At 39.5% G+C, this 23,552-nt stretch overlaps 2 protein-coding genes across 9 annotated transcripts in view; both read left to right on the top strand.

Annotated features, from left to right (window-relative positions):
• The window catches only part of LOC121386860 (abnormal spindle-like microcephaly-associated protein homolog), a 158,397-nt gene that overhangs the window by 41,467 nt on the left and 93,378 nt on the right, over positions 1–23,552 (top strand). The gene's annotated exons all lie outside the window — the stretch shown is intronic.
• Positions 5,149–23,023, top strand: LOC121386862 (uncharacterized protein DDB_G0284459-like). Its single transcript, XM_041517892.1, has 2 exons — positions 5,149–6,313; positions 18,765–23,023. The coding sequence occupies exon 2, from the start codon at positions 18,841–18,843 to the stop codon at positions 21,169–21,171; it is 2,331 nt and encodes a 776-aa protein (XP_041373826.1). The 5' UTR covers positions 5,149–6,313; positions 18,765–18,840; the 3' UTR covers positions 21,172–23,023.

Here is a 23,552-nt window from a genome sequence, read left to right as displayed (position 1 = left end):
TTGAGAAAGTTTGTTTTGTTTAACAACACCACTAGAGCTCAGCTGTGGATTTCTCACCTGAGGTGCATGAGTCGCAGGATCGAACCACCTCGGTGGACCTATTCTCTGACTTTCTTTCTCTTTTTTTCCCCCATCCCAACCAGTACCCCACAACTGGTATATCAAAAGTCATGGTATGTGTTGTCCTGTCTGTGGGAAAGTACACATAAAAGATTTCTTGCTACTAATGGAAGAACGTAGCTGGTTTCCTCTCTAAGACTATACATTAGAATTACCACATGTTTGACATCCAATATCCAATGATTAATAATTAATCAATGTGCTCTGCATGTTGGGTGTCATTAAACAAAACAAAGTTTAAACATTAGCTGTAAACATGTGTGTCTGTCTGGCTGCATGTATGCCTGTCAGTGAGTCCCTGTGGAGCCCCGTGTGGAGCCTGGTGCCTAGCTGCCAGTTTTTGGTAAGGAAAGCCAACTGTCAGAGAGGGCAGAATGACTTGTGGAATGTGTGTAATTCTTACCACATGATTCACACCCAGCTCAACTACACCAGTTGCAATACATGGACCAGCAGAAGGATGGGCCTGCTGCTCTCAGGGGGTGGGGGTAGGGTGTTGTGTTTTGGGTATACACAAGAACAGAGAGACGTCTAGTGGCACATGCAGGATGGCAAGCATTGGCAATGAATCCCTAGACTTAGGGGCAGATCCATTTTTTCATTTCAACTTATTTTCATTCTTATATCCAATTAAGGTTCAAGCACGCTGTCCTGGGCACACACCTCAGCTATCTGCGCGGTCTGTCCAGGACAGTGGGTTAGTTGTTAGTTGGTTAGTGGTTAGTGAGAAAGAAGAGGGTATAGTGGCCTTACACCTACCCATTGAGTCCTTAAGAACTCGCTCTGGGTTGGAGCCGGTACCGGGCTGCGAACCCTGTACATACCAGTCTGTAGTCCGATATGGCTTAACCAGAACGCCACTGAAGTCGGTTCAAAATTGTAAAAGGGGCAGTTTGAGTTTATTGCCGACAAATAAACCAAGCTCCCAACTTGAGAAAGATCTGTAAGAGATTTCATGGGAATGAACCCTGAATTTTTATTTTTAATAAAGTTAAAAGTGTTTTTTTGTTTTTTAACAATAACACTAGAGTACATTGATCTATTAGTCATCAATTAGTGGATGTCAAACATTTGGTAATTTTGATATATAGTCTTAGAAAGGAAACCTGCTACATTTTTCCATAAGTAGCAAGATATCTTTTATGTGCATCATCCCACAGACAGGATAACACATACCATGGCCTTTGATATATACCAATCATGGTGCACTTGGCTGGAATGAAAAATAGCCCATTGGACTGACATACATCAATCCTAGACTGACCGTGTGTCAGGTGAATGCTTTACTGCTGGGCTACATCCACACGCACGCACGCATGCACACACACACACACACACACATGCAAACACCAGAGGGCAAGCACTCGCAATCACCTCCCAGAATCAGGGGCAAATCCAGGACTTTGTGAAAGGGAGGGGGTGGGCACAAAATTCTGAAAAGGGCAGTTTGAGTTGGTCGAAGCTAGTCTCCCAAATTGAGCAAGATGTTTTTTAAGGTGTTTGGGGTAATGCACCCTGGAATTGTTTTTAAATAAAGAAGCTAGTCTCCCAAATTGAGCAAGATGTTTTTTAAGGTGTTTGGGGGTAATGCACCCTGGAATTGTTTTTAAATAAAGAAACTAGTCTCCCTAATTGAGCAAGATGTTTTTTAAGGTGTTTGGGGTAATGCACCCTGGAATTGTTTTTAAATAAAGAAGCTAGTCTCCCAAATTGAGCAAGATGTTTTTTAAGGTGTTTGGGGTAATGCACCCTGGAATTGTTTTTAAATAAAGAAGCTAGTCTCCCAAATTGAGCAAGATGTTTTTTAAGGTGTTTGGGGTAATGCACCCTGGAATTGTTTTTAAATAAAGAAGCTAGTCTCCCAAATTGAGCAAGATGTTTTTTAAGGTGTTTGGGGTAATGCACCCTGGAATTGTTTTTAAATAAAGAAACTAGTCTCCGTAATTGAGCAAGATGTTTTTTAAGGTGTTTGGGGTAATGCACCCTGGAATTGTTTTTAAATAAAGAAGGAAATGTTTTATTTAACGATATATTTTATTTACAGTTATATGGCGTCAAACATATGGTTAAGGAAACCCACTGTCGCCACTTCATGGGCTTCTCTTTTCAATTAGCAGCAAGGAATCTTTTATATGCACCATCCCACAGACAGGGTAGTACATACCATGATCTTTGTTATACCAGTTGCGGAGCACTGGCTGGAACAAAAATTTTAAATAAAGATGTCCAGGGACATGTTTTTAGGGCAGTGTAGTGTTGTATATTGTGGGTTATCAAGTTAAAAAAAAAAAAAAAAATCATTAAAAAGGTGCTTCAAATGGGCGGTGTGTGTGTGTGTGCACGCGTGTTTGGGGGGGGGGGGGGGTATAGGACCACTGTGATCCCCTCAGGATCTACCAATGAGTGTGGTTTTAGCTCCTAACATAAAATAAATGTTACATGACAGAACATGATCATGTTATTAATCAAACTGTTCAAAGGCCTCTGCCCTCCAGAACATGTCACTGGTCATAGTGATAGTTCCCGTTGGTTTCTTTAACAACACCACTAGAGCACACTGATTTATTAATCATCAGATACTGGATGTCATAGATATGGCAGTTCTCACACATTGTCTTAAAGGAAGCCTGCAGCATACATGTATTTCCATTAGCAGCAAGGGATCTTTTATATGCACTTTCAAACAGACAGGACAGCACATACTATGGCCTGTGATATACCAGTTGTTGGGCCCTGGTTGGGATGGGTAAAAACCCATCAGAGAGAGAATGGGTCCACTGAGGTGGTTTGATCCTATGACCCAAGCACATCAGGCAAGCTCTACCAACTGAGCAACATCCCCCACACCCCACCCCCCAAAACCAAAATTAAAAATTAAAGAAATTCATTTGTCTAAATATGAAGAAACTTCAGTATTAATAGGGGATCCTTTAACACTGTCATCAGTGAAACCTGATTTTGTGTACAGCAACCATAAAAAAGATGTTGGTTTTGCCTTTAAAAAGATCTTTCATCCACAGATACAGTTGATAGTCCATGTTCTGTGATCTCCTTGCTTCCTTTGTTTTAGACTGTATCTTGGTGAATGATGGTTTGGTTTCCCTGACTCCTCCTAATGATAATTCCACACAGCATCAACTGCTATCTATACTTCATCTATGTGGTGTAGCAAGTTATCAGGCAGCTGCATCTAAATAGTCTTTATTACCAATAATGGTGTTGGGGGGGGGGGGGGGGGGGGGGGGTAAATTCATAAATTTGTGTAACCAGCTTTTATGTAGGTCACTCATCATAATTGATTTTCGATTTACTAGTAGTCATGCAGATTTTAATTCTTGAAAAGTGAATAATGTAAGAAAAACACCTATTAATACAACTCACTGACATAGGAAGGTGCCAAAAAGGGGGGGGGGGGGGGGGGGGCACTTTTATATTTACACACTTTTACACTATTATAAAGCAGATATAAAGCAAAATATCTGAAGGGGGGGGGGCACATGCCCCTTTGCCCCCCCTTCCTACACCAGTACAACTGAAAAACAAAAAATCATCCTGTCCTGTCCGTCTGTCTGTTTTGTCTGTCTTTCTGTTTGTCTGTCTATCCTGTCTGTCTGTCTATCCTGTCTGCCTGTCTGTCTGTCTGTATGTCTGTCTGTATGTCTGTCCGTCCGTCCGTTGAAAAACATTATGAGGATTATATAAGAGACTAACCTGATTCAACAGTCATTATTAGAACACCTGTATCCGACTGATAGAGACGTCTTAATGAGTAGAAGTACACCTTAAATACAGCTTTAAGTTTTCTTTTGTTTAACAGCACCACTAGAGCACATTGATAACGTGTTCATATAGTAACGTCATATATTAGTTGTGGTTATATTCGCCGGAGGATCGCCGTTTGGCATGAAACTTAAAGTAGCGATGATCACCCAATGTATGTATATATACTATGCTTCATTTTGATATTTTACTATGTTGAGCACTATACAGTAATACGGTGAACCACAAATACTATATAATATTCTATATATATATATATATATATATATATATATATATATATATACACACATGCACAGTGAAACCAATCCAATTTAGACAGGATCCCATTTTTAGAGGGTCGCGTTTTACAATTTAGAACGCTTGGGACCATTAAACTTGACAGGATTTCACTTTGGTCAGGGTCTGGTTTAACCAGGTTTCACTGTATATTATTTTCATTCTTATTTTCTTCTTATGTACATAGTTATGGAAAAGTAAAAACCAGTTTGGACTACGTGTACTACAGACATTAGGCTGGCCACAAACACTGTTTATGTGTATATACAGGCACTAATGTTCGAACCAATAAAATATATTTACTCTGTAATTTTATTGGTTAAAGAAAAAAATCTCTGTCAGTGGAAAACATGCTAGATTGGCAGCAAACTCAATATAGTGTCTTTACTAATTTCATTGTGAGGAAGCCACATAGTGCCTGAAGCTTAAATGGTCCTTATTATCGTTATCGGTATCACGAGCGTAGGAAGGTGCCAAAAAGTGTGGGGGGGGGGGGGGGGGGGGGGGGGGGCACACTTTTATATTTACACACTTTTACACTATCATTAAGCAAATGTAAAGCAAAATATCTGAAAAGTGGGGGGGGGATGTGCCTCCTCCCCCCCCCCCCCCCTTTCCTATAGCCAGTGGAACTTATGGTAATGTGAACCTGACTGAGAGAAATTAAGACAAATGATAGGGAAACCAGTAGCAGACTGACTGCACGGACATGCACACACACACACTGCATGGGCAAGGACAAGTCCCAGCTAGCAGACGGGCAAAGCAGAGGGTCTAGCAGACGGCCATCTGGAGATGTTTGTGTGTGGTGTTGTTTGACTGCACCAGCTAGACAGCAGCTGTCAGTGTGTGAACACTCCTCACCCAATCCAGCCCGGCCCTGGCTTTAATTTCTTCCTTTCACCTACAGCCAGGATACAGCAGCTATAGCTAGCTTTGTGTTCACTTCTGGAAGCAGCCACAGGGGCTTGTGCATGTATATGTGTAAATGCTAGCTTCTGTCTCACAGACTGCAGCTCCGACCTAAGGGCTTCTCGTCTTCTTCTGTTTCTTTCCTCTTGTTTGAGGTTGTTGTGTGTGTACGTCTTTCGGTAGGGATTATTATTTTATTTTATTTAATATTATTATTCAGCTTAATGCTTGGCTGAACGTGCTCCATTGTGCGGTGGTCACCGGTAACAAAAGCCCGCTAATGAAAGGCTGTTATCACTGACTCAACGGAACAAGAGCTGTTTCATCAATACGTTCTCTCACATGCAGAGTCCCTTTATCGATTTCTCCTCCGTGGTGGCGGGATAGCTCCCCGACATTTACTTTTCTTTTGTACGCTGTTCCAGAGGAGTTGACATAGGAGGTCTTTATAGTGTTCGAACCTCAGTGTTGTACTCATCTCTCGCACATTCAACAAAAAAGTCACTTACAACTGTTCATATCGCTTCTAGGGATTACACATTGCCTCAACAGACTACTTCAGTTAACTGAATTTCCCTCATCTGTGTTCTATAGGAGCCAAGTGTAGCTGAAGTTTTGTGTGTGTTTCACATGTGCCATAAAGAGGTTGGCGCAACACGTGTATATTAGCAACAATATATTGGGATGTTTTTGTAACTCTGCCGTCAGTGTAATCTGCAAATAGTGATCCATCAGTGATATAATTTAGACTATTTATCCCTCATATTTTTGATTGGTTGTGCAGGGGTTTTTTTCACATGCAGACATATATCCATAACCATAAAGCTGTTTATACAGGTTGACGTTATTAATAGCATTTTGGAATAAGCAACATACGTCTGTGAAATAAACCCAAAGACCCACAGCGCTGTCTGGTATAGCCGTCTGGTATAGGGGAGACATTTCTGTAGTAAGTGTAGATATTACTACACACAAGGTGAACATCTTGCGAATGCTACATATTTTGGCACGCTGCCAGTTCGACTGTTGTGTGTTTCCAAAGATACAGCACCACTGGAGCGGGCTGCCAGAGTGACTGAAGCTGAAAGCCAGCAGTGGAGGAATTTCCCACTCTTTCTTCTTTTTCGGCACGGTGCACAGCAGAGCCAACACTACACAGCGCTGATGAGATTAAGCCAGCTTCACGAGGATACCACGAGGATACCATGATCACAACGTGCATGTGAGTATACTCTATACTGTTATTTCTTACACTTACTCACTCACTCATACAGTGTAAATGTCTTAGTTTATTGGTAGTGTATTTGTGTGTTGTTTTGTTGTTATATTACAGGCAGAGTTACAGTGATGTTGACCTACTGAATAACACATCAAAACAGGGAATGAAATGTATACCTTTACAGACATGTTTTTGTAAAAAGAAAAACAGGAGAGAAAAATGGCACACTTAATTGACAATGTCAGTTGAGGATGGGGAAATTTACATTCGTCAGAATAATTGGTGTAAGAGGGGAAGGACAACATGTTTGTTCATACGAGGGGTGCAGTATTTTCCACCCCTCAAGACTGAATTTAGGGGCAACTCTGTTGACAGCAGATATATCAGACTACTTAAAACTAAAGTCTGTAAATTTAATTTGTTGTGTTCACCCAGCTACATGTATATAGGTGTCATATCCTACTAGTTGTAAACATATGTTTAATCTTTAGAATTAAATTATAGTTACATAGCATTAAAGTAAAAAAAAAATACTTTCACTTTGTTCATTTTATGTACATGTAATTATATAAAGAAAGTTTAGAAAGGTGTTTTTTTATGACACCACTATATAGAGCACATTGATTTATTAATAATCGGCTATTGAATATCAAACATTTCGTAAATTTTGACATATATTCTTAAAGAGGAAACCCGCTATATTTTTCCATTAGTAGCAAGGGATCTTTTATATGCACCACATAAAGGATAGCACATACCATGGCCTTTGGTATACTAGTCGTGCTGTACTGATTGGAGCGAGAAATAGCCCAATGGGCCCACCGATTGGGATCGATCCTAAACCGACCACACTTCAGTCAAATGTTTTACCACTGGGCTACATCCCATCCCATTATATAAAGTTACCTGTAGCTGATTAAAACCGTTGCAAAATGTCTTCTGGTAGTGAGTGTTAACTGAAGAAGGAATGGAGACACAGTGAATTTTTCATATTGCTTAATCCATGTAGTTAGTAAGTCATCTGACACTGGCTCTGCCTTTAAGAGGTATTCAATTAATTACTCAGGGGTACTTGTTTGGGAAAGAGTTCGACCTGTCAAAGGCTCTAAAGACTAACCCTAACCCTTTCCCTAAAACTACCCTAACCATTGAAAGGGGGGGTACGGGTCGAACTCATGCCCTAGTTTGGTGCCAAGGTCATGGGATCTGGTATCTCTTATTCCAAGTTAAGTTTTGTTTTGTTTAACAACACTACTAGAGCACATTTATCAATTAATCATCATCTAGTGGATGTCAAACATGTTTGGTGGTATGTACTATGAATGTTTGGTGGTATGTACTATGTGTGTTTGGTGGTATGTACTATGTATGTTTGGTGGTATGTACTATGTGTGTTTGGTGGTATGTACTATGTGTGTTTGGTGGTATGTACTATGTTTGTTTGGTGGTATGTACTATGTGTGTTTGGTGGTATGTACTATGTGTGTTAGGTGACAAGTTTGTGTGATCTGGGATGCATCTGATATGATGTATAATAAGCCCAAGCTTTAAAAACAAAACAAAACAAGACACAGCAAAACAAAGCAAACAACAAAAACAAAAACAAAAATCTGTTATTAAAATCAACAAAGTTCTTTTCTCTTTCTCTCTTCCTCTCCGTCTGTCTCTCTCTCTCGCTCTCTCTCTCTCTCTCTCTGTTAATTACAGGAATTTTTAGTTTTTTGTTTATGCCAAACTTTTTAAACTTTTTTAAAATTAAAAATATCTTTTATAAATAAAATGCCTACAAAACAGGTGAGGTTATTGAGAGCCAAGAATGGAATGCTATTTATAATTCCCAACGGTGTTTCTTTATACAATTACAATTTATGTTTTGAAAATAATTTTCAATCACTACATTGTATTGTATTTAAAATACCTTAAAAGCAACAACAAGAACAACGTATCACCTGTAAGTTCACACAGTTAAAATGAATTTTAGTCATCCGTTAGAATCTATACACGAATGTAGAAGATACTTGGTATATAACATATGCTATACCTCCACCCAGAACCCCAACAATATAGACTTTTTAATGCATCTAAATCACAGCCTAAAAACAAATTTGTCCTCGACATGACCAGTAATGGTGCTAACTAGGTGAGCTGAAAATCACTCTCCAGTAAAGGTGCTAGGTGAGCTAAAAATCACTATCCTGTAATGGTGCTAGGTGAGCTGAAAATCACTCTCCTGTAATGGTGATAGGTGAGCTGAATATCACTCCTGTAATGGCACTCGTTAGGTCAGCTGAAAATCACTCTCCTGTATAGCTGAACTATCACACGAAGATTTCAATATTAAATCTATTACAAATTCTATTGCAAGATAATCAATTGGCGCTAGCTATCCTAAAACATTTCAAGCGAGTATGGATGGGAGCAGGAGTCATCACTGACCTTAATTTTCAAAGAATGAATTGAGTTACATATGTATGAAAGGATAAATGGATGTTTAATGACACCTCAGCACAAACATACACATCGGCTATTGGGTGTCGGAAAGGTTGAGTTATGTATGTCATTACACGGGCGTAGGAAGGTGTCAAAAAGGGGGGAGGGGGGCACACACACACATATATATAAATACATGTATAATTTAAATATATAAAAACATCACTGCTCCCACAAAGTGGGGGGCACATGCTACCTTGCATGAGATTCAAACAACATGGCTGCAACATTTTGGAACATCATTTCATGAGTATGACATTTATACTCCATTTCATAATCAGAATTACAAAGTTCCTAGTGTTTGAGATCAGAGAAATTTCAAATGCATATATCTCAAACAGACCAATACATCTGTCACAAGTCTGTTATTCTCAGATCATAAATCCATGGAGACATCAAAAGATAGAAAACTTTTGATCCAAACAGCAGTCATGTTACTTCCCATTCAGCTATTTTCGTTTCCTTCACATGACTCAGTGACAAATTTTACCCATGCTTCTTTCACCAGTAATTTATTTTTAGAATTGTACATAACAGATATGAAATGACTTACACGCATTTTCCCAGACAGGCTATTTCTCGTTCCAGCCAGTGCACCATGACTGGTATATCAAAGGCTGTGGCATGTGCTATCCTGTTTGTGGGATGGTGCATATAAAAGATCCCTTGCTACTAATAGAAAAATGTGTCAAAATTACTAAATGTATGGCGTCCAAAAGCAATGATTAATAAATCAGTGTGCTCTATAGTTAAACAAAACAAACTTTAACTTTTAGAAGAAAAAAAACAATTTTAATGCAGGATTTTAAATATTTTTCATAAAATTAAAATAGTTCACCTTTATGTTCTGTAATTGGCCACAGAAGCCTGCAAATCAGATTAAAATTAAATAGTTGCATTCCATGGAGCTGCATATACATGTAGGTGCACTCACTATGGGTTCATGCCAGCCGGTGCAGGGATGTATGGGTATGCAGTGTTTCTGCCAGAAATACATTTTTTGGTATGCATGGCGCTATGGAATTGAATGCAACCACAGTAGGGGGGGGGGATCCCCCAGAAAAAAAATGGGTTAACTTTAGGGTTAGAGTTAAGAAAATCATATAGTAATGATAAGAATAATTAGTTTTTCTAAAAGGTTAACTTAAAAACCAAAAGCTGCCAAAATATTTTGGTATGGCGTCATACCCGTTTTACCCTCTGGCAGAAACCCTGGTATGGGAACTCCTTTTACATTCCCATATCCAAAAATAGGTTGAGGCATGCACATCCCGGATTTGATCTGACACTGCCAGTGCAGTGAACCCATACACCATACATACACGTACATGTATAACCAATTTCACCTGCTCCAGTGGAAATCATTGGCTGTTGTGCTATAAAGAACTGAAATCCAATAAACACACAGAAGAAATTAGAGGAAATTTAATCATCTGGTCTACCTATAGGGTATTGATTTTTCCTTCTCTACACAATAATCACCAATATTAACTTGCCACAAATTACACAATTCCCCAGAGCCACAGTTTCACACAAATTATCAGTTGTATGGGGCCCTCAGGGGGTTTATATGTCCCGTTTTGGTGTGAGGTAATAAATAATAAGGAATAAAGTAAACGGCATCATGAAAACAATTCAATTTGGATCTCAGATCCTGGTCATTTTAACACATATTGGTCTCTGGCGTTTTTAGCACATTTAGTAAATGTCATTGACTGGAACCTTTAGCGTTGTATAGCAGGTTTTGTAATTTAGCTATTGAGGATTTGAATTTAACACAATTAGTAAATGTCATTGACTGGAACCTTTAGCGTTGTATAGCAGGTTTTGTAATTTAGCTATTGAGGATGTGAATTTAACACAATTAGTAAATGTCATTGACTGGAACCTTTAGCGTTGTATAGCAGGTTTTGTAATTTAGCTATTGAGGATGTGAATTTAACACAATTAGTAAATGTCATTGACTGGAACCTTTAGCATTGTATAGCAGGTTTTGTAATTTAGCTATTGAGGATGTGAATTTAACACAATTCCATGCATGCTTCCATTCAGGGGTGGGACGTAGTCCAGTGGTAAAGCGCACGCCTGATGCGCGGTCAGTTGAGGATAGGATAGTAATTGCTAATAAAATATTCATTCCATCTTTTGTGTGCATTATTAATAAAGCTATGGGAAATAACATTGTCTCCTTTGTGCTTGTATTGGTAACAGGTTACACAAGCGCTGACAAAACATGTTTCATTATTTATAGTTAATTATAACACTTTATGCACTTCATGCCATAAGATGTCGTCACTAACACACATTATGTTTTATCTCCACACATTTATTTCCCCTCTTTTTTTTTTTTAACATTGACTCAATTAATTTACTATATATAGTCAGAATAGATGTAGGATTTTTCTATGGAATGGGGGTGCAACTTTAAATTATTTTTTTTACAGGATCCCTATCTACATATACATATAGGTTAATGTTTGATGATAGAACACTAATCTTCTAAAACTATATGTAGCTCCGTTTCCTTTTGACGGACCTTTCAAAATTGCATCTAATTTCCTTCACAAAAACTGTGCACCTTTTTCCTCGGCTTAAACCTACTGGACGTTCCAAATTCCATAGCACCATACCACCTACCGCCTGTTACCGGCCCCAGTAGGACTGCTGGTGCTCTCTTGCACCTGCCAGTGTACGTGGTACCCCCTCCAACCCTCTCCACCCCTTTTCTGTCCTGGATGGAGGTGCTGGCTGAGGCCGGCACCTGTGCCCAGGACAGGCGTGCACTACAACAGCTTGCTCTGAATGTGCACGTTAAACAGTCTGATCTGACCTGACCATGATTGAACAGAACCCATTGAATAATATGTTGGGGCATCATACACAATGACATTTCCCTGAGTCACAGACCTGGATATGAAATCAATTAACAGCAGTGATTTATTGCTCCCCAACTACATGTGCACACAATGGTGCGGGGGGGGGGGGGGGGGGGGGGCATGTCTAGACTCGGTGGAAGCAACATTTTTTGGGTGGAGTAGATTCACTCTGGAAATACTTAAAAAAAAGAAGGGATTATGGGTTTTAACCCCATCCCCCCTCTGCACATACATCTGCTCCCCATACTTAGACTATTGGGAACAATTAAAGACATTAATATATTGATACTATATAAATTCACATGCTTATGGGGAGCTAAAAGTCACACCTTAAACCAGTCTCAAGGACAGTGATGGGGAGCCAGAATGATAGCTCCCCATAAATAATGAAAAGTGAATGTTTTGTCTAACGACACCACTACAGCACATTGATTTATTAATCGCCGGATATTGGATATCAGTCATTTGGTAGTTTTGACATATAGTCTTAGAGAGGAAACCCGCTATATTTTTTTATTAGTAGAAAGGAATCTTTTATATGCACAATACCATTGACAGGATAGCACATATGACAGCCTTTGATATACCAGTTGTGGTGGAACGAGAAATAGCCTAATGGGCCCACCGACGGGGGTTGATCCTAGATCGACCACATATCATGCGAGCGCTTTACCACTGGGCTACAGGTCAGGTCAGAGTGTTTAATGTGCACATTCAGACCAAGCTGTTGTAGTGCAGGCCTGTCCTGGGCACAGGTGCTGGCCTCGGCCAGCTCTCCTGCCCAGGACATCTGGGCTATGTCTCGCCTCTCCTTAAATAATGAGGTCTGAAGTATCAGCCCATCATCCCAATATTACACAGACCACACAATGCCTGGCAGAATGAGGTGAAATGCACCGGCTAGTCGGACTACGGTATAATGCCCATCATCCCAATATTACACAGACCACACAATGCCTGGCAGAATGAGGTGAAATGCACCGGCTAGTCGGACTACGGTATAATGCCCATCATCCCAATATTACACAGACCACACAATGCCTGGCAGAATGAGGTGAAATGTACCGGCTAGTCGGACTACGGTATAATGCCAATCATCCCAATATTACACAGACCACACAATGCCTGGCAGAATGAGGTGAAATGCACCATCTAGTGGGACTACGGTATAATGCCCATCATCCAATATTACACAGACCACACAATGCCTGGCAGAATGAGGTGAAATGCACCGGCTAGTCGGACTACGGTATAATGCCCATCATCCCAATATTACACAGACCACACAATGCCTGGCAGAATGAGGTGAAATGCACCGTCTAGTCGGACTATGGTATAATGCCTTTTCACTTGTTGGTGGCTCCACCTGTTGTTTGCAGCATTGATCTTCACGGTCAAGTGTTGCTGCTTTGTTTAAGTGGCTTGAACACATCTTGTATAAACTTCATTGATCCATTCCCACAATATATTGCTGTTACAGTTGGTATTGTCCGCTTTAAATAGATCCACATACAGCACTCAATAAGTTTGAGGCTAGCTGCACAAATTTATTTCCACACACAGTAAAACCTGCAGTTATGAGCAGCCAGTTATAATGTGGAAAGAAAAGGACAGGAATAGTTGTTTTAATGACATCTGTGGACACATTTTAAACTACAGTTATTTGGTGTCTGGTGGATGGTTATTTTAACATTCAGTTGAGAAGAAGGTATGAAGGGAGAAAGAGAGAGGGAAAGAAGGGGGATGGGTCAAGAGGGGGGAAGGGTCAAGGGGGGGGGAGAGAGATAGGGAAAGATGGAATGAGAAAGTGATGAGGGAGGGGAGATGAGAGAGAGAGGGAGAAAGAGGGAGAGAAATAGACGGAGAGAGAAAGAGGGAAGAAATCCACTGCTGCTACTTATAGGCTACTATACTGATAAAACAGTCAGGGATCATTTAGACAGGACAGTACATACCATGGCCGTATTGTTAAACAAAACACACTTTACTGTAAGACTATATGTCAGAGTGATCAAATAATTGATATCCAATAACTGATGTTTCATTAATGTGCTCTAGTGGTGTCATTAAACAAAACAAACTTTTTATTACCTTGCCAATTAATAATGAGACCACCTTTTCATTTGAGCTGTATTTTATTTTTTATCAAGTAGATTACTGACTAGGGATTGTAATAAAAAGCATGTAAGCCCATACTGGTAAGGCTTGTTAATTGCCTCTCACAACATACCAGGGTCCCCGCATATAATACTTTATATTTTACACTTAAATCTCTAATGATGTCACACGCATGGTGTACAACGATACCATGATGTTCAAGTCTCAGTCTATTTGAGTCTTCAGTCTAGACTCAACTCAAAAGATTTTATAAGCACGGGGACCGAATTACTTGGCTTGTCAATGTCTGGTCGTGTTTTGAAAGTGAAGAGGTGTAGCTCTGACAGTAGAGCACTCGCCTGAGGATCAAACACTTTCGGATCAAACCCCTTCAGAGGACACATTGGGCTTTTCTTGTCCCTACTAGTGCACCAATAACTGGTATATCAAAGGCTGTGGTATGTGCTGTCCTGTCAGTGACAAAGTGCATATAAAAGATCCCTTGCTGCACGGTAATGGGAAAATGTAGCATGTCCTCTGCAGACTGCATTTCAAAATGATGGAATGTTTGACACCCAAGCAATTTAATAGCAGATGATTCATTAATCTGTACGCTTTAGTGGTGTCAGTTGTTAAACAAAACAATACCAACGAACTGGTCTAGTGGATACAGGACGACTTCACATTTAAAACCAACAAAACAATACCAACGAACTGGTCTAGTGGATACAGGACGACTTCACATTTAAAACCAACAAAACGATACCAACGAACTGGTCTAGTGGATACAGGACGACTTCACATTTAAAACCAACAAAACTGAATAATTGTGAAGGGACAGTTCATGAAATCGTGGCAGGTGACTGAGGATGTGTAGCATCTAAATAATTCTGAATTTTAAAAACTAAATTTACATTTAGGTATGATATCCCCCCCCCCCTCACCCCTTTATGGGCATGGGCATGGGCTAGGGCTTGGATTAGGCTTAGGGTTAGGCTTAGGGTTGGGTTGGGTTGGGTTGGCTTGGGTTAGGTTTGTACAGTGTAGAATGCAAGAAATTACATTTCAGGTCATTTGGATTTTTTAAATTTCAGCCATGCATCCTCCTTATAACCACCTCAAAAACTTGGCCATATTACATGCTCAATCTCAGTCAGTCAGTGCCCACCCCCACCCTCACCTCCACCCCTCACCCCCACCCTTGTTGTTACTTGCATTTGCCTTGCCTGCAATGAGGTTAGAAATCCAGATAATTATGCCATGTCTGCTTGTAATGCCCTGTCTAAAATTAGAACACACTAAAAGCACTGACTCTTTAGATATTAGGTTTGAAATGATATGCTGTGTGTGTGAACGTCTAGATGAGGGGAGCATCACTTTATGAGCTGCCTGGTCACTTGATCAATAAACAGAAAACGCTTTCCTCGCTTCTCCACAAACTGTCAGTCCCGCAGTATTGATTGTCTGTTACTGTTACTTACATATAATTGTTCATTAACCAGCTAGACACAACCTACACTGACTAGTAATTTCATAAACATACACTTTACAATAGCATTAAGAACAAGATTTACACAAAGGTTCATTACAATCTATAGTCTATAACATAACATCATTAAATTTGTCAGGCATTCAATTTGAAGACTTTTTAAAAGATTTCTGCAGAAATCATAAAAAATATGGTAATATAATAATATAGATATTTTGGGATTCCATCTGATAATGTTACCCTTCCAACCTCAAATCTGGTAATTTGTGGAAGTAAAGAATCATATTAAATTTGCAGCAAGTATTTGGTTTCATGTAATGATGTTCCGAGCTTATTAAGCATTAGTTGAGCCATTTGACCATTTGAGTATGAATCATGATCAAATACAACCAAGTACATTGCAGAGTTCTTTCCTTTTTAGGTTTTTGGTGTTTGGTGCGCTAATGGCACTTAAAGAAATTAAGTACTTTTGGATATGTATTAATCAACAAAAGCTATTTAACTTAATACAGAGAAATATTACACCTTAAAAAATTTTTGGATTCAGTACCCATAGCCCAATTTTCACTTTAATCAATTATTGATTGGTTTGTGCAAACTAATCATAGATTTCAAAAGCCCCAACACTTTTTTAAATACAAATTTAAACAAATTTAATCTACTTTGCATCTTGCTTCTTTTTTAAAATCTTTTATTTTGAACAGATATAGTGTTCAACACTATATATCCCAAACTAGTATTATAGCTGTGTTACTTTTTCAAGTACAGTTTTCTGATGAACAATGTCTAGTTGCCATAATTTATTAGTTCTGTTTCTGGTACAATGCATATAAAAGATCCCTTTCTAAGTGTAGCCTATTCAAAATGCTTCTCTTCTCATCCAAGTGATGACATAACCCTATCTTAGTCTATAATGGTAACAAAATAACTAATTTAAAAGGTACCATTTAAAATTTATTGAGGTGTTAAAACAAATATTTGTATCCTTATAAAGTTTCCAGGGTTCAACAAATCCACTAACCGTCAGTCCCAGAATGTGAATTTTTGGTCTGGGCTATTGAAAATGATCAATTGTATTACTATAATATGTGGGGCACTAGCCAAAGCTTCTGTTAGAGCCAGTGACTTTCTCAAACATTTATTGAACACGTACTGTATAAACCCTGAACTGAATGCAATAGTCATTTTATTTTTCCACATTTAACACCTAAGACTACTGCATACATTTGCTATGCATATGGAATCCTAACTTAAATTTGTAACCAAAACACATCTTCTTTTGTTTGACAAACATACACAAATTAATGTTTCTCCTTCTTTTCCCACTATAAATGTGTATAAGTACATCCTGCCTGCCACTGTAGTGTTAGTAGAACCGTGCTCACAGGATCTCTAGTAAGGAAATAAAACATCCTCTTACGTTGATAAGTACTCCAAGCTATCTGTTAACCCACTTCCTTCAGATTGTCTAACTGGACCAAGACACAAAGAATTCGGCCAAGTCCCTGGTTTTTGTCCTTTGCTGCCATCCAGCCAAAGTTCAACAGTACTCTAGATAATCTTTTCACCAAGACGATGTTGTAGTTCAATAATTAGGCCTAACTGTATAAAAGATATAACAAGAATATTATAAGAACTATGATTTAGCTAAACTTGAATAATACAATAGTTGTTAACTTCAAAATCTTTTTTTTCTTCACAAGTTAGTTGTACTACTTGAAGAAAATGAAAAGAAGAATTCAGATGTAATATTATGGTTATTTTGACAATTAATAGGCTGGAAGAATGTAACTGTTAAAAGTGTAACAGATATAGTTAAAAATCATGGTAGGTTGTAGGATGTTTCTACAGAGTGTGTGTTATGTTAAAAACTCCACAAAAAACACAAAACAAATCACACTCATTATGAGGCATTCTCCTCCAGAAAGACCTAATCAATGTATTACATCATCCCCACTTAAAAAGAAATAGATTTATTATATTTACACTTTAAACACTGGATTTTTGGGGTGCTTTGAATATTTTGGGAGAGGGATGCACTTACCCTGTAATCACCTACTAGATCCCTTCCTGTAAAATGTGTTGAGGTGTTAGATAATTAATCTTAGATAGTTAATTACAGCACTTGATGGCAGCTGACTGGCAGTAGTAAAATAATTGTTTTTCACCTTCGCTCAGCTCCATGTGTCAAGTTTTGTTTATTTTTGTAGAAACAATTATCAATATATCTGTCCCCATGAACAAATGTATGATGACCTATTTGCCAATTCTACTAATAAATAAAATGGCGGTAGTCTGTTGAACTTGTGGTTACCTCATAGAGGTTCCATTAGACCAAATCAATTCCTGTTGCCGATAATGTTAACGTTTACTAATAAAACTGATATAAGCAGCATTTCAACACACCCAGGAAGTACAGCAATAGAAAGTGTGGCACCTCACATCTAATCTAGCTGCAAGAAATTGGGGGGTCACGTATCATTTAAGAGATTTAATTTATGTTTTTAATAGCAACCGTTACTTTTTCTGAAAATTGCAGTTCCATTTTTGGGGGTACCCCGCATTAGTTTCAACCTCTGGTATATACTGCATAACAACTGTATAACAAATAAAAGAGTATTTATTTATTGTCAATGGATAATAGTATTTGCACAAATAATCAATGTCACATATTACTACCAATCACACCCACAGCTGCTTTTACTCCGTAAATATTTGACGGTGCACGTCGAACCTTGACACGGTATTCTCTTCTTTGGTACTATGCAACCTATAATATGACACAGACTGATACCCAAGGGCACCACCGGCTGGCTAACAGAATTTGTTTAACAATTAACACCTGAATATATTTTAAATTCTGGCTATTTGATGTCTATACCTACATGAAACAGTCTGTAATTAGTTTGACACTTGGTGTAAAAAGAGAACAAACTGCTGTCTCATTGGCTGTCTAATACCAAAGAGAAAGAAAAATGTTTGTTTAATGGCAGTAAACTAGAGCTCATTGATTTATAAATTATCGGCAATTGGATGTCAGACATTTGGTAATTTTGACATATAGTCCTAGAGAGGAAAGCCACTACAGTTTTTCATTAGTAGCAAGGGATATTTTATATGTGCCATTCCACAGACAGGATAGACATACCACAGCCTTTGATATACCAGTCATGGTGTACTGGCTATAGAAGGAGAAACAGCCCAGTGGGGATCGATCCTAGACAGACTGTGCATTGTGCGAGCACTTTTCCACTGGGCTACATCCTGCCCGCAAAAAGCAGCAAATGATCCATTATATGTATTTTTACATGGACTCAAAGTACATACAACAGCCTTTGATACACCAGTAGTATAGTACTGTATGGTTGGGACAGTTGAAAACTTGAGTTAATTGAGGATTTTGTAAACTTTAGTTATGTTTGTATTTTGCATTAATAAAATAAATGATATAATAATCATCGGACGAGGTTGTAATTTGGATTTTATTTTTACCTTTTTTCAGATAGTGTGAAGACTTGAACTCCAAAAAAACAGAAACAAAATCCATACAATCTGAGAGTTTAATTTAAAAGACAACCATGGGCAGCCTGTGTTCAGGAGGTGCGGCCAAACAGGCTAAGAAAGAGGCTGCCGAAGAAAATATGATCTACGAGAAAAAGCCAAAAGAAGAAAGTGCTCCTTCTGACCAACCACCAGAGGGAGCCACTGCTGAATCTGCTAAAGACGAAACTGCAGGAGTGGACGACTCACCAACAAAGTCCATAGCGGAAAAGAATGCCGAGACTCGTGAAAGCTGGATGGCCGGGGCACAGAAGCTGATTGATGAGTCTGCCACTCGGGAAATTCAGGCAAAGAGCCAGCGAATCCACGAGAGTCTTGCCCAGAAGGCCAAGCAGGCAGAACAGGATATAACAGACGCGAAGATGGACGTCACGGAAACTGGCGAGAAGGTGAAAACAGACGTGGTTGCGAAAGTGGAAGAGATCAAGGAGAACGTGACCGAGGCGGTGAAGGATACGATAGAAACAGTCAAGACAGAGGCAGCCACGAAGGGAGAAGAAATCCAGACCAGCATCGGGGGTTTTGTCAAAGACTTCACTGATCGTGGAAAATCAGCAGGCACTGACGCTGCTGTTGCTGTTGAAGATATTAAAGTCGGAATCGAAGATGAGGCTGCTACGGCGAAGGATAAAGTGGAATCTACGTCGGAGTCGGTGTCCCAGCAGGTGGCTGAAAACGTAGATGATGCTAAAACAGCGGCTGCTGCTGGTGTCCAACAGATCGAGGGAAAGATTAGTGAAGTCTCAGCGCAAGCTGCTAGCAAAGGGGAAGAGTTGAAAAAGGAGGCCTCTGAACTGAAAACATCTGCTGAAACAACGATAGCGGAACAGGCCAAGAGTGCTGAGAATGAAGCTAAAGAGTTGGCCAGATCAGCAGAAGAGAAAATGCAGAGTGCTTCTTCTGCAGTTGCTTCAAAACGAGACGAAGTTGTGGCTGGTGTTACCGCCGCCAAGGTAGAAGTTGAATCTTCCGTAGACAAACAGAAAGAAAATTTTGAAAATGTAATGTCTGATGCTTCCAAAAAGATGGAAAGTACCAAGCAGGAAATAAGTTCAGCATCAAAAGACATCCAGGGTTCCGTTGAACAAAGTGTGAAAAGTGTTGTTGATAATGTAGGATCAGAAGTGGATGCTAAGAGAGAGGTGGTTGAATCGTCTGTGGACAAGATTGAATCATCTGTTGACAAAGCGTCTGATGAAGTTAGTCAAATGGGAGCAGCTGTGGCACAAGCAGGAGCAGGTGCAGCCCAGTCGTTAAGCGATACTGCACAGAATGTTGAAAAAGACGTTAAAAGCGGTTGTAACGAAATGTCTGATGCTTGTGACAAAAAAATTGCTGAGACTGTGTCTGCAGCAGAACAAAGCATTGTGTCTGAAGCCACTGAAGCCAAGCAGCAGGCAATGGACACATTTCCTGTTCCCGCTCCATATTCAGGAGATGAGTACAAATTTGATCAGATCTTAGACGAACTGGACAGTACTAAATCACCTTCTTCTATCGATCGGCAAAATTCAGAACTGGAAAATGTCCAGAGAGAACAGATTGAGGTGAAAAGGCAGAACGAGTTCAAAGTATCAGCCGAAGATTTCATATCAGACATACCTTCAGAGCTTCCTCCTCCTCCCCCACCACCTCCCGACTACAACCAGGAGGATCCTATCGTCAAGAATTTCGTCTCAGACCTGATCGAGACGGCAAAGTCTGCTGTGACGACATCCGACTTCCTGGGCTCTTCCGTGGATGCCGAGCCTTCCAGCGACAACCTCCCAGCTCCAAGTTCCGACCTGATGGACTTCTCTGGTGAAGCTAGTGCTTCTGGTGGAGCTAAACCCGAGACTCTGCAGTCCGGTGGTGATGACCAGGAGAAGAGCAGCATGTCCGGGGAGAGCCAGGTCAGCCTGGGGGACTCTGATGACATCATAGAACACATTGCTAGTCAGGTGACCTCCCAGGTCGTCGAGGAGGCTATGAAGATCGTGGCAGCAGATGGAGGCAACAACCCAGGGTCCGACCACTCGGAGGGAGACATGAGTGGATCAATGTCATCCACGTCCCCTGACGGAAGTCTTCAGTCTCCTTTAGAGAATAAGGAAATGGCTCCACCACCACCGCTGCCATCTGCTCAAGGCAACCTGAGTGATGTTCAGAAGCTGCAGCAGCTGGCAGACTCGAGTCCTGGAAGTGATGTCGACCCTCCGGGCGTGATGGTGAATAACGTTGAAACTAAAGGTGCTACTTCCCCCGAGAGTCCGTGTGTTAATGGCAGTGTGGAACAGTCTTCAGCCACTGTCGCAGCAAAGGCTTCAGAGTCCACTCTGGTCGACGTTCAAAAAGAAGCCATTATTTAATGGGGATTTGTTTGTTTTGTATCTTTTCATCTCTGTGAAAAAGTATTAACCCCTTTATCTCCTGAACAAACCACTGCATATTAGTGATATGACATACAGCCAGTAGTGGTTAAAACAAATAAAATAATAATAACTGGTTATTTATAACAAACTGCCGCTATAACTGCCAAATCGGGATACACTGTCTGTTTTAGCAGACTGTAAATACATCACTGTTGATGACATAGAATGTGTCCTTGCAATGTGGAGGAGGCAAACAGTGTGTGGATGAAAGGGAGATAACTTAACCAGTGAAGTGCCAACAATTTGTTTTCTTTTTTTTTCATTTAATTTTGTTGTTGTTGTCCTTTGTGAATATAAAACAAAGGAGTTCCTCATTGTACATACTTGTAGTATATGTAGTTATGGTGGACTACTTTTGTGCAGTATTTATCAGTTACCAGATTTTGGTTGTGGAACAGACTATATCACAACATACATTATAAAGACCACCATTGTGACCTACAAAATGTGGCCATTCAGGAACTAGTCGATTTTATACACATGTTTAATAAGAATTTTTATTCTAGTGTGTCCTTTAGTCAAGTGGTTGCTATAATACATGGTGCCCGTCAGCCACCTGAAGTGTCCTGTTTAGACAGGTGGTGGTTATAAATGTTGCCCTTAATATCTGGTTCTAATATACTAGTCATGTATATCTTCTTTTTTTTCAGTATTATATTTATGTTTTAATGTGTTAAAATCACTGGATATGTTTTCCGACTGACTGTGACTACATTGTGACGTGACTGAATTCCGTGTTTGGAATTACAACTGTGTGTTCACTCATCGAACATGATTCAGCATCGACGATGGCAGGAAAACATGACCAGCTGGTCCTTGAACGAAGTATTCATTTAGCCAGCTGAAAGTTTTATAAATATTTTTGATTAATTTTTCTTTCCTTCACTCAAATGGATTATTAACGTGCCTTTTCTGTGGACAACAATTTATCTTTCTGTCAGAGGCGGTCTCCAGGTCAGTTGACCTTTGACCTGGAATCTGATCAATATCCTGCAGTGGGAGTGCTGAGTAAGTGTGGCACGTCATGGCCATTAGTCGAAATCTGCGTGTTCTTGGCGAAAGCTTTTCTTGGCGAAAGCTTCTCGGCTCTGTTAATGGAGTTTTATTCGATTGGTGTCATTGAAATGGATTTACTCATTACAACGATCACTGCCTTTGTACATGGAGACTGCCTGCACAGTGGTCAACATAAATCAGCTGTTGTAGTGGACATAGTTTTCAATGGTGATAGGACATGAAATGTTTATTTCACTGAATTAAAGGGACAATCCTGAGTTTGTTGCACTTGTAAGATGTTTCTGAATGACAGTTAACAGAGCATTTTTAACAACTAGAATAACACATCAAATACATTTTCTTGTTTAGAATATCAGTCTGTATATTCAATGTGTTTGTGGTCACTTTAATATTTGTAGCAGCTTAAATTTCTTTTTACTTCCTAATATACCTCTTTTTTTTTTCTGCGTACAAAATTATTGGGAAGTAAAATCTTGTCTCGGTTTTTATGAACATCCAGGCTATTAGAAACACTTTGTATGTACAGACAGTGATATTCTAAAGAAAATGCATTTCATATGTAAGTTTAGTCATTGAAATGCTCCATCAGTTTGAAAAGTGTTACAATATAGCAGCAAACTTAACATGATCCCTGTAAGTGGTGGTACATGTGTAACTACATGCATGCTGAATGTATGGTCCACTATTTAGTACAGATAGGTCAATACGTACATGCTGAATGTATGCTCCACTATTTAGTACAAATAGATCAATACGTACATGTAGAAGTGTGGCTATGAAGTGATGATATTGAATGGTGCCTAGCTTGTGTATTAACAGTTATCCTGTGAAGTCTTCTCACGCAAGGGTCACTGGTTCAGATCCACTTGGTGAAGGTTGAGTTATTTGTTAGGGTTAGGAGTCGTAGGGATGGTTTAATATCACTGCATATGACACACATGGACACACATACACACACACTCAGGGAGCGTTTATTTTCTTTAAAACTTTGGTTAACAACATTTGCTATCAGTTTCAAAATTGATAAGCAACTAGCATTTAATATTGCATAATTGAGTAGAGATCTCTTCAACTTGCATAGCAAATCATGATGAAGTATTGAACAAACACACACATGTACACATACACACACACACATGTACACATGTACACATACACACACACATGTACACACACACATACACATGTACACACACATGTACACATACACACACACACATGTACACATACACACACACACACACATGTACACACACATGTACACATACACACACACATGTATACACACACACACACACAGA

Source organism: Gigantopelta aegis, chromosome 12 (assembly GCF_016097555.1).
Source record: "Gigantopelta aegis isolate Gae_Host chromosome 12, Gae_host_genome, whole genome shotgun sequence".
NCBI classification, from domain to species: Eukaryota; Metazoa; Mollusca; class Gastropoda; order Neomphalida; family Peltospiridae; genus Gigantopelta; species Gigantopelta aegis.
This window is presented reverse-complemented; position numbering and strand designations above follow the sequence as displayed.

Bases quoted from the DNA above. Each gene is read 5' to 3' on its own strand.
- LOC121386862 (XM_041517892.1), top strand. From the start codon at position 18,841: ATGGGCAGCCTGTGTTCAGGAGGTGCGGCCAAACAGGCTAAGAAAGAG.